This window comes from Ostrea edulis, chromosome 4 (assembly GCF_947568905.1).
Source record: "Ostrea edulis chromosome 4, xbOstEdul1.1, whole genome shotgun sequence".
Classification (NCBI taxonomy): domain Eukaryota; kingdom Metazoa; phylum Mollusca; class Bivalvia; order Ostreida; family Ostreidae; genus Ostrea; species Ostrea edulis.
In genome coordinates, this window is record NC_079167.1 from 79,377,445 (window position 1) to 79,388,323 (window position 10,879).

At 34.7% G+C, this 10,879-nt stretch overlaps 1 protein-coding gene across 1 annotated transcript in view; it reads right to left on the bottom strand.

Moving 5' to 3' along the window:
• Positions 1-10,108, bottom strand: part of LOC130053860 (multiple epidermal growth factor-like domains protein 11) — a 21,230-nt gene extending 11,122 nt beyond the window's left edge. The window contains exons 1-5 of the mRNA XM_056161488.1: positions 10,105-10,108; positions 6,325-6,567; positions 6,092-6,232; positions 5,768-5,875; positions 5,422-5,562 (exon numbers count right to left, since the gene is read on the bottom strand). Coding sequence (XP_056017463.1) covers positions 5,422-5,562; positions 5,768-5,875; positions 6,092-6,232; positions 6,325-6,567; positions 10,105-10,108 — 637 coding nt within the window. The remainder of the gene's footprint in view (positions 1-5,421; positions 5,563-5,767; positions 5,876-6,091; positions 6,233-6,324; positions 6,568-10,104) is intronic.
• Between the last annotated feature and the right edge of the window lie 771 nt (positions 10,109-10,879).

A 10,879-nucleotide genomic window follows, 5' to 3' on the forward strand; every position in this document is an offset into this window, starting at 1 on the left:
AATTTTTGTACTAATTTGTTGATCATTTGAAATACCGAAGCTGGAAAAGAATTGTTTGATACTTAAAAGCTATATGATGCAAAGAATATTAGTAAGAAACGTCATATCAAGAATTACCCTGTTTGCAGTGAGGAGTCCTCCATCCCGGTTTACATCCGTGTGTACAGCTGCCTGTGATATGGTCACATGACTGGTTGACACAGTTCTCGTTACATAGTACAGAACAGTTTTCCCCATAAAACGTAGCATTGCAAACTAAAAGAAGAGAAATGGGCAATGATATTTATCTCAAAACATCAAAATTTACTATGGTAGCTAAGGATATTTTGCCTCTGATTTGTTTTCGCCAATACCCTAAAAGGGTCAATCCAAAGTTACGTGAATTTATGCATTACTTTAGACTACCAATAATCAGTATTGTGCAAATAAAAAACGGAGCAAAATCGTTTTCCAATGCATCCTGGCAAAAATAACACAAGGTAAATATTTCCATGGATACCATATCTATTTTTCTTTGATAATACTTGATGAATAACATGCACTTTCAATAAAATCCAAATAAACTTCCAGAACACAGCTCATAAACTGTTGCATAGCATGTCATATTTCATATTGCCATGAAGCCGATACTTTTCATAAAACCTTAAGTTTTAAAGAAAAGACATTGACAGGTTTGACAAATCCCTTCATTCAAGAACATCATACCATTCAGAATAATAATGTACACTGAAAATTTGAAAACTTAAAAAGAAAAAAAACCATTTCATCGCATTTGAGAAGTTCCTTTTCTTTTTTTATGAGCCCCCCCCCCCCCCCCCCCCCCCTTAAAACGGCGGTTTCAATATTTTATTTACAAGTTTCGATAAGAAATAAATATTTATACCATAACAAATATTCATTTAGACGGTATGATACAATTACTTTAATCCACAGAAATGCCTTGAATTGATCTAATGAATATTATTATAATTATTAATCAAAATTGTTATTGCATACATTTACATACATCATTAATACAAAACCTAAACAAGAGGCCCAAGGGGCATATCGCTCACCTGGGTCACCTTGGCTCATTAGAAATGTTTCCTATATATTCGCATGTAAAACTTTGATCCCCCATTGTAACCCCAGCATACCTCCGGGGGCCATGAATTTAGCAAACTTTAATCTGAACTCTGTCATAAAACTCTCATGTAAATTTCAACTTTTCTGGCCCATTAGTTCTTCAGAAGAAGATTTTTACATGACTTCACCCTATTTTTTGCATTTTTGTGATTATCTCCCATTTGAAAGAGACATGTCCCTTCATTTGAACAAACTTGAAAGCCCTTCACCTAAGGATGCTTTTGGCCAAGTTTGTTGGTTGAACAATGTTGGTTGAAATTGGTCCAGTGGTTCTGGAGACGAAGTGGAAAACGTAATAAAGTGCACCGCCACGGCACATGATACGGCCGTCACAAATTGTTAACAGTATAGATTGTACCCATTAAAACATTTTTATATCAACTTAATTAAATGTCACAGTGACCTTAAAGTAGGATGCGACACACCTTCTACCTAAGATGCATTAGTTGACCAATTTTGGTGATTCTAGGTCTAGTAGTTTTCAAGTCATGAGCCGGACAAGTTTTTGCCATATATGGCCATATCTTCTTAATGAAAAGTCACAGTGACCTGGTTTTAATGTGCGACACACCTTCTACCCAAGATGTATCTTCAGACAAAGTTTGATGATTCTAGGCCTTGTAGTATTTAAGTTACAGGTCGGACACGAAAAAGCTAACAGACGGACGGACAGACAGATATCTTCTTAATGAAAAGTCACAGTGACCTGGTTTTAATGTGAGACACACCTTCTACCCAAGATGTATCTACAGACAAAGTTTGATGATTCTAGGCCATGTAGTATTTAAGTTACGGGTCGGACACGAAAAAAGCTAACAGACATATATCTTCTTAATGAAAAGTCACAGTGACCTGGTTTTAATGTGAGACACACCTTCTACCCAAGATGTATCTACAGACAAAGTTTGATGATTCTAGGCCTTGTAGTATTTAAGTTACGGCTCGGACACGAAAAAGCTAACAGACGGACGGACGGACAGACAGACAGACAGACGGACGGACGGACATGAACGCCATACCATAATACGTCCCGTCTTAAGATGGACGTATAAAAACGACGGACTACAGGCGATCAGAAAAGCTCACTTGAACTTTCAGCTCAGGTGAGCTAAAATGTTGTGTAGAAGTATTAAATGTTGTTTATTTTCTCAATTTTTGAAGAAGAAGAAATTGAACACTTGCATAGTATGCAAAATATCTCTTGAGCACAACAAAAGACAACGCTTGTAAAACGAGGATTGTTTTAAAAGTTATATTGCAAATCGATAGAAAAAAGGAAAAAAGGTATCTGAATTTGCATGATAGTTTCGATATTTTTTGAAAGAACCATAAAGATGCACAAAATTTAACTTGATACAGGCTTTGTCATTGACCTATAAAGTCAAGCTTAAGATGAATGACTAAGATCAGCAGGGTCATTCCGTGGTACCTGAATCTTTCCTATGGAATAATAGTTACTTTTAACGTGTATACTTGTTCTTGTAGACATGAAATGAAGTATCAGATTCAACAATACACCTACATTTTCCGATGATTGATTGTATATTGTTTAATGTCCCACTCAAGACGTTTTCATTTACATGGAGACGTCACCATTGCCGATGAAGGGCTGCAAAATTTAGACCTATGCTCAGCGTTTACGACCATTGAGCAGGGAGAGATCTCTTTCGTGCCACACCTGCTGTGACACAGGCCTCTGGTTTTGCAGTCTAAGCTGAAGGATCGCACCATTTAGTCGCCTCTTACGACAAGCTGGGGGTACTGAGGACCTATTCTAATCTGGACTTACTTTGGGTAGGCCTAAACATTGCAATTTCCCGTATTTTTTCAATCTGTCCGAGATGAGCGACTTCAAATTCGATCTCCAGAGGGCAGTGAACTACGTATTGCATGGATAGCTTACACATATTTTTGTCATGACAATTTTTACGCTCCATAGAGCTAAGATTAAAGATAGCTGCCTTCACAGCAAGACGCTTCGTCGTTGTTGCTAAATTAATCATTGACCGGCTCATTTGACTTGTATTTTACCGATTTATAATATACATTTTGATCATCGAAGGTTAGTACCTTTGTCTTTTGCATTAAATTATCAGGAATTACTTTAATCCTGGATTATAAAGCGTAAACTGAACCAAACCAGATTATACTCGTATAATATGCCCCAGAATTAAAGCCATTCCTTAAATAACGAACTAGTATAATAATATACTAATAAAAATAATAATACTTTATTTCGTTATAACGAGTTCATTATTTCGTTATGACGAGTTAATTATTTCGTTTTATAACGAGTTAGTATCTATGGAAATCTTCAGGTCCTGTTCTTTCCAAAATGATTATAATTAATTAATAACCGCAAAATTAAAGTTAATAGAATCTCTGAATTGATCACGATTATTTTATGATGACTACATGTATTACGTAACAATTTTATTCGTTGTTAAGATGACAAGAAAATCTTTATATCTAGTTCCGAAGAATTGAATAAATGACGATATATTTTCTTCTACCAACAAAAATACCAATTTTCCATTATCAAGAAGAAATTTAGATTTTATCGTTTTGATATACCACAATGGTTTGGCAAAATTTTTGAGCTAACTCGATATTTGGTCAAAATCTTCTGAAGAAACAACGGGTCAGAAAAATTGAAATTTACAAAACAGCGTCCAAGATGGTGGAGATTCAAGTTTGTTAAAATCTTGCCCGTTGGGGCCCGGTATTACTGGGAAAATATATATAAACTTACAAACGTTTGCAAATTGATATATACTTTGATGATTTATTTTACAAGATAAGTATTTGTACAAACAAACACAATCTATTTTAAGTACATGCAATTGTATCATTGCTACGACTTGTTTTAAGAATAATCTTATATTTCGGGAATAAGAGAAGGTCCTACTACGTTTCTGTAAGATTTATCATTTTGACAATTTAGCATTCTCATTATAACGAAATAGCTTATTCATTATGACAAGATAACTAACTCGTTATAAAGAGATACTAACTCGTTATAACAAGATACTAACTCGTTTTATTCGAGATAATGAATTTGTTATGGCGCGATAACTAACTCGTTATATCGAGATAATAACTTATTATATACCGAAATAATCAATTCATTATAACGAGATACTAACTCGTTATTACGAGATACTAACTCCTTATAACGAGATAATTAACTCCTTATAACGAGATAATTAACTCGTTATAATGAGATAACTAACTTGTTATAACGAGATCATTAACTCGTTATAACGAGATACTAACTCGTTGAAACGATTTAGATTTTTTTCACTTTTTGAAATTGAGCCTAACCGGCTATCGTACATCAACTCTTTAGCATAGGCCTATAATTTGCAGCCATTCACCGGCAATGCTTACGTCTCTATACGAGTGAAAAATTCTCGAATGGAACGTAAAACAATATGAAACTAGTTCTACTTGTAACGGGGACCCCCCCCCCCCCCCCCCCCCCCCCCCCCACTTAAAAAGTGATGTCATTGTAAACTTATAGAAAAAAATCATTTTATTTTAGCCTTTAATTAGACGTAGTGTGTTTAATATGGTCATTTCAGTACCAAGCAACGAAAAAAAGTAATGCACGTGCATACAAGCGTACTTGAGTATGATTCTGCACGTGCATGTACGTGCAGACAAAATAACTATCGTTCTGCACATCTACAAACGCGATACTATCATCCTGGAAAGTTGCATATTGATCCCTTTTGTAGTTATTGACAGTCATTGAATGGGTCCGGTGACAACTGCTGTTTGATTGACCAGATAACGGATCTGTTGCCTGAAGCCCTAAGCTGACGGCCACAGATCCGTTCGAGAGTTAAACAACATAGCCGTTGTCTGAGGACACAGTCTATACCTGTTTTGTTATACACCTTCATTTTTACCAGATGCACATGCATGGATTGTTGACTTCAAACAAGACAGTATGATTGCGTACATTTATCAACATATCTATTACATTTGTAGTTTAAAAGAAAACACATCCAATGTCCTAATTAATAATCTATAATTACATTTTTCGTATTTCTGCTCTGTGTTTCATCTAATAGATATGAGAGTTGGTTTAACAGTTAAAATGTTGGTTTTAAATCGTATAAGTTTTAAATGGGAAAATATTTAGGTTGATAACAAAATAAAATATTAAAATACAAACTTGAATGCGCAATATTATTTAGAGCTTACTTCATCAACTTAGAAACAAGAAATACTTCTGTAATACCACCGATAACGTATTTGAAACATCAAACTACACTTTCGACATCTCACCTTTGTCACAGAGTTCCGCGGTATATCCTGGATTACAGCCTCCGTCACATCTTCCTGTTGTCCTGTTACAGGGGAGGTAACTCAGACACTGTCCACTACAGTTATACATACAATCAGGACCGTATGATTCTGCTGGACACTCTGGTAAAGTACGATTTTATCCAACAATTTATTATTTTCAGTTTCATATCCATTGCTACTCTTTGGTCGTATTCATCAAATTTAAAATGTATGGATATTTAACATTCAAATATTTCACAAAGGTTAGTAAACGTGGATACTTAACACTTTAAGATAACGACAAATGAATTACGTGTGTTGCAATGTGTTCCTGTCCATCCATTACCACATCCATAGTCACATCGACCAGTGGTGTGATTACAGGACAGGTTGTCTCTGCAGTGTCCAATACACGTAGAATTACACTGTAGACCGTAATATCCAGCTGGGCATGCTACGGAAAAAAATCATTCTGTTCATAAGTTTTTCGGTTTTATGTCCGATTTTCAATTAAACTCGTTTGCATTAGAATGTCAGTCATATAGGAATAAGGCTTTCACCGCACTCTTACATTTGTTACATCTTACACTTGTCATATCTCATTTTATATTAAATGTATATAAATGAAAGTATCAATAATCTTTGCATGATATAACATACGTAATCTTACATTTGTTACAAAAGTATCCCACCCATCCTGCAGTACATCCCACCAAACACGTTCCGTTGACAATGTCACATCTCGATTCCTGACAGTTAATTGGGCAGGGTAGATCACAGTTATATCCAAACACATCGGATTCTTCACAACCTATACATATAATATCAAGAAAATATAGCACCTTATTTATCATACTGCATCAAACGTATTATAATTGTATGATAACACAATGTTACATTTACCTGTCACAGTTACTTCACACAATTCAGTGTGAACTGCGGCTGTTTCATATCCGGTAGGATAAGTTATTCCGCCAAGTCGTTCATTGTAAAATATAACGTAACGTCCATGTTTGACGCAAGTGGTACTGAAATCCAAGGGCGGTAACTCCTGTCCATTTTTGTAACACAGATACCCATCCTCCTTTATCGTTGTGTTTGACACATAGAGCGAGAAACCAGCAGCACGTCCTCTTTGTCTCGTGACTGGAATTATCAGTTAAAGATATCAAACAGTTATGTAAGTTGAAGAGAAGTGCGTTCTCTTCGATTTATATATATATATATATATATATATATATATATATATATATATATATATATATATATATATATATTAAAAGAAATAGAATAAACAGTACACAAAGTTAAAAATTTAACGCAAGCGCTTTCATTTTGTAATCTGTGAGGATTACAAAATGAAAGCGCTTGCGTTAAATTTTTAACTTTGTGTACTGTTTATTCTATTTCTTTTAATATTTCATACCGGACACTGTGATTTTTTAAAAAACACAATTTGGATATATATATATATATATATATATATATATATATATATATATAAAGCACAAACAAACAATCATAACACCCAACCTTACGTTTACCCCTAGGATCTAAACGATACATGTGATAATTAATTAATTAATATATAAAGCACTAAATAATCACAACTAGGTACTGAAAATTTTCACCCCAGCCCGAGGTCGAACCAGCGACCTACGGCACCCACCGCCTAGCAAGACTGTCAAACCAGTGCGTAAGTCCACTCGGCCACAACGACTTCCCAAAAAGGAAGGTAGGTCACTGGTTCGACCCTGGGCTGGGGTGAAAATTTTCAGTACCTAGTTGTGATTATTTAGTGCTTTATATATATATATATATATATATATATATATATGTGTGTGTGTGTGTGTGTGTGTGTGTGTGTGTGTGTGTGTGTGTGTGTATGTGTGTGTGTGTGTGTATAAATTAACAATCTGTGCCAATAAACTCTGAAATATTTCCTCTAGAGTTACTGTTTGCACCTTAATATTGTTCCATATGTGAGGTAAGTCCATAACCTATATTAGAATCTTGCATGATTAGTAAATCTCGTAAAATTAAATAAAATCCTACTTTTGTTTCCCACAAATTACCCTGAAATAGCAAAAATTAGAATTAGTGGTGGGACACGCTTTGGTGGATCTAAGCCAGTTTTCTATTTTTTTTAAAATGACAACTTAAGGTAATACGATATGGATTAAATCCGTTGTTTATCGATGCTTGATTCTGATCTTATAGATAACATTTGGTTTGATAATTATTGTTGACTAGATAAAAATGCTTGTTCGTTTCTTCAATCCGTGATTTTAGTCTTGAATTAGCCTTATGAAATTTTCCAGAACGAAGAGCCCAGAACGAATCAACATTATAGACCCTTAGGTATACAACAAATCGCACATTCTCTTTCCGGCAAGTCGAGAAGTTGTGATTGGTTTACAACGTGATCAGCATAAAATTGTGTAGACCTGTGTTCAGTGTTAGTTATACTTTAATAGATTTGCCTAGACCCATATTTATCATTTTATGAAGATCAATAATTATTACTTATATACATCTCATTTAACGATGAACACCCCCGTTTTGAGACCAACGATCTGACACGTCAATAGATTTTTAAATACAGTGACAGATCCAGGGGGGGGGGGGGGGGGGGTCTGACCCCCTGATCCCTCCTTTCGTAAGAAAATTTGTTTAAAAAAGGTAAAAATAACGCATTTTGAGGGTGGAACTCCCCCTTTGAAAACCAAAATTAATGGTAGAGCCACCACCCCCCTCCTCTTTTTAAAATAAAAAAATTCCTGGATCTGCCCCTGAAATACAATATTCGTCTTATATTTTCAACGTTATTATTTTTTTCGTGATTATAGAGTCAATGTTACGAGTTTTTGTAATAATATTAAAGGACACAACGCATGTTTCTAAACTTTTTCATTTTTTCAGCAAACTTAATTCTTCTCATGCCTAAAACTACTCTAAATGTGTTTTAAATGAAATATTTTGCGTAGTTTTCGAGTTTGAAAGCGATGAAATTGAAATCTTGCGATATGCATATTTACTTTCGCTATTTTACGCGCCATTATGTGTGACGTCATATGCGCCCTCGGGTTTAAAAACATCTATTTCATAAACAGATTAGATTTAATTGACAAAAAAACCAATTATCACGTTAACGGCTTGTAAATAACATTGCATTAAGATGTTTTGTGCCGTGCTCGGGTGTATTAGTTGTCAGTAGAAAGGATTTAAACTGAGTATTTTTCAATTTTTAGAAGGATGGTACTAGAAAACAGATGTGGATAATTTTTTGTTGGAGCAAGAATTTTACCTTTAAAAACACACCCAGTCACCTTTTCAAAAGCCGCTTGGACAGAGACCTTGATAAAGTGCGAAAAATGAATAAATCGAAGCTTATAAGCACTACATAATTCTGTTCTGGTCTTGAAATTCAATACACACTCGGATCAACTGACCTTCACTTTGTCAGTAACAACATACCCGGTATAACGTGCTTCCAATTTCTACCAAATGGTAGATTTATAAACATTTTAAAGATACAAAATAATTGAACTTTTAATACGCAAGATCGCGACTACTTTTTCCGTCTTGGTTTTAAACTTTACTTTCCCCTTTCAAAGTCTCGCGAGACCCAGAGTATGCGAGAATTTGGGCATGTTGGTAAATAATACCAATTCTGCAATTTTTGTCGTTATCGATTCACCCGATTTTAACAATGTTGTACTATCATTGCATTGCATTAGACTGTAGTAATGGTTCAAGAAAGCAACATAATACACAGAAATATCCACAACTGATAGATTTTAATGGAAATGTGGTGGATTTCCCCCCACTGCTGTCAGCCAGGAAATTCACAAAGCTGAGAAGAGCTTGCGTCAAAATATATGGCTTCGCGAGCTAAATTCAGAAGTTCATTTTTCCTGTATCCAGACGTTTTTACACACCTTTCATTTTAAAAATGTTTTTAATTGTGGAAAGCACATGGAGGTTAAATCGTCTTCTGATGCCATGTTTTGAATAAACAAAAAATGCCCAAGATCGACACGCTTTTCCGGACTTCTTTACAAAAGAGTTCCGCTAACTCGGTATTTACGATCTTGCGTATTATATAAGTAATAGAATATTGTATTTCCTAACTTTAAATTGAATTATAAAATTATTTCCTCAATGAACTCGTAACATCTTTCAAGAGTGCGTCAGTATAACGCCGAGCTCCCACTTCCTAACGACGTGCAGATCACAATTCAACAATGATAATAAGATTGCTTTATCAAAATAAGATAATATAATTTCCACTTCAAATTTGATTACTTTTACTGATTTGTGTATGTTGTTTCTTTTTCCCTCTTTCCGAAATGCACTCGGCCGTGATAGTAGCTTGGCCTAGGATGTAGTTCATCTACTAGTAGTAGTTGTCAACAATGTAACGTATTATAATTTGTCTAATCCAAAAATAGATAATAATTGCACTGTTTATTTTAGGGGTGAAAAACAGCGTCAATTACAGATGTATAAAGGAATATTAACATTATCAAACAGTTTGTAAACAGCGACCCATATAAACATTATTTACTCGCAATATTGCCGATTTCATACACGCTTTCCTCGCTATATTTGGATATGTATGCACTGGTGACGAAAACATATAAAACTCGGAAAATTTGTCAACATCGATGTAAATGTTACCCATGGTGAATAGATTAGGCCCCTAAAAGCTGAGTTTTTGATAATATCTCACACTACTTATACAATCCGAAGGGCGAATGTGACGTCACTGTACCACGTGATTACCTACTATACTGGACTTTTGAAATACGGATCCACTCTGACTTTTATCGCACGTTGAACGTAATTGTAGGGCATATCACTTCCGGATTACAATAACAAATAAGTAAACAAACATGAACTATTTCAATTGCTATCAATTCCCTGCATCTAAAGGCTATCTTTGAAAGAAAGGAATCTCTACAACCATTTGATAGGAAAATACAATTGATTAAATTATTCGAGTCAGCACGGGAAATAAATCTAGGGAATATCTTTAGGATATCGGTAAAACTTCACGCCTTGCATTCAATGGTGCGCGTCTAAATCCGCTTTTTCCCTTCCATCTAAGAACCAGAGCCACGAATAGCCAAAAATGGCCCTTAGTCAGAACATGATATTATTATCGGGGACAGAAGCCAAGAATATCTATTTTTCAAATATGTTATCCTTTTTCTGATATCTTTTCAATTTTTTTAGTTATTGACGTTCAAAGTACCCATTGTTTTGGCCAGATTGTTATTGACGTCGCAATTTTGCAACGTAACGTCACAATTTTACAACGTGTCATGTACATTTACGTGAAAGTTCTCTATGTATAAAAGTGAAACAAAAATACTGTTAATTCTATATTAAAGGACACATCGCATGTTTTTAAACTTTTTAATTTTTTCAGCAAAATTAATTCATTGCATGC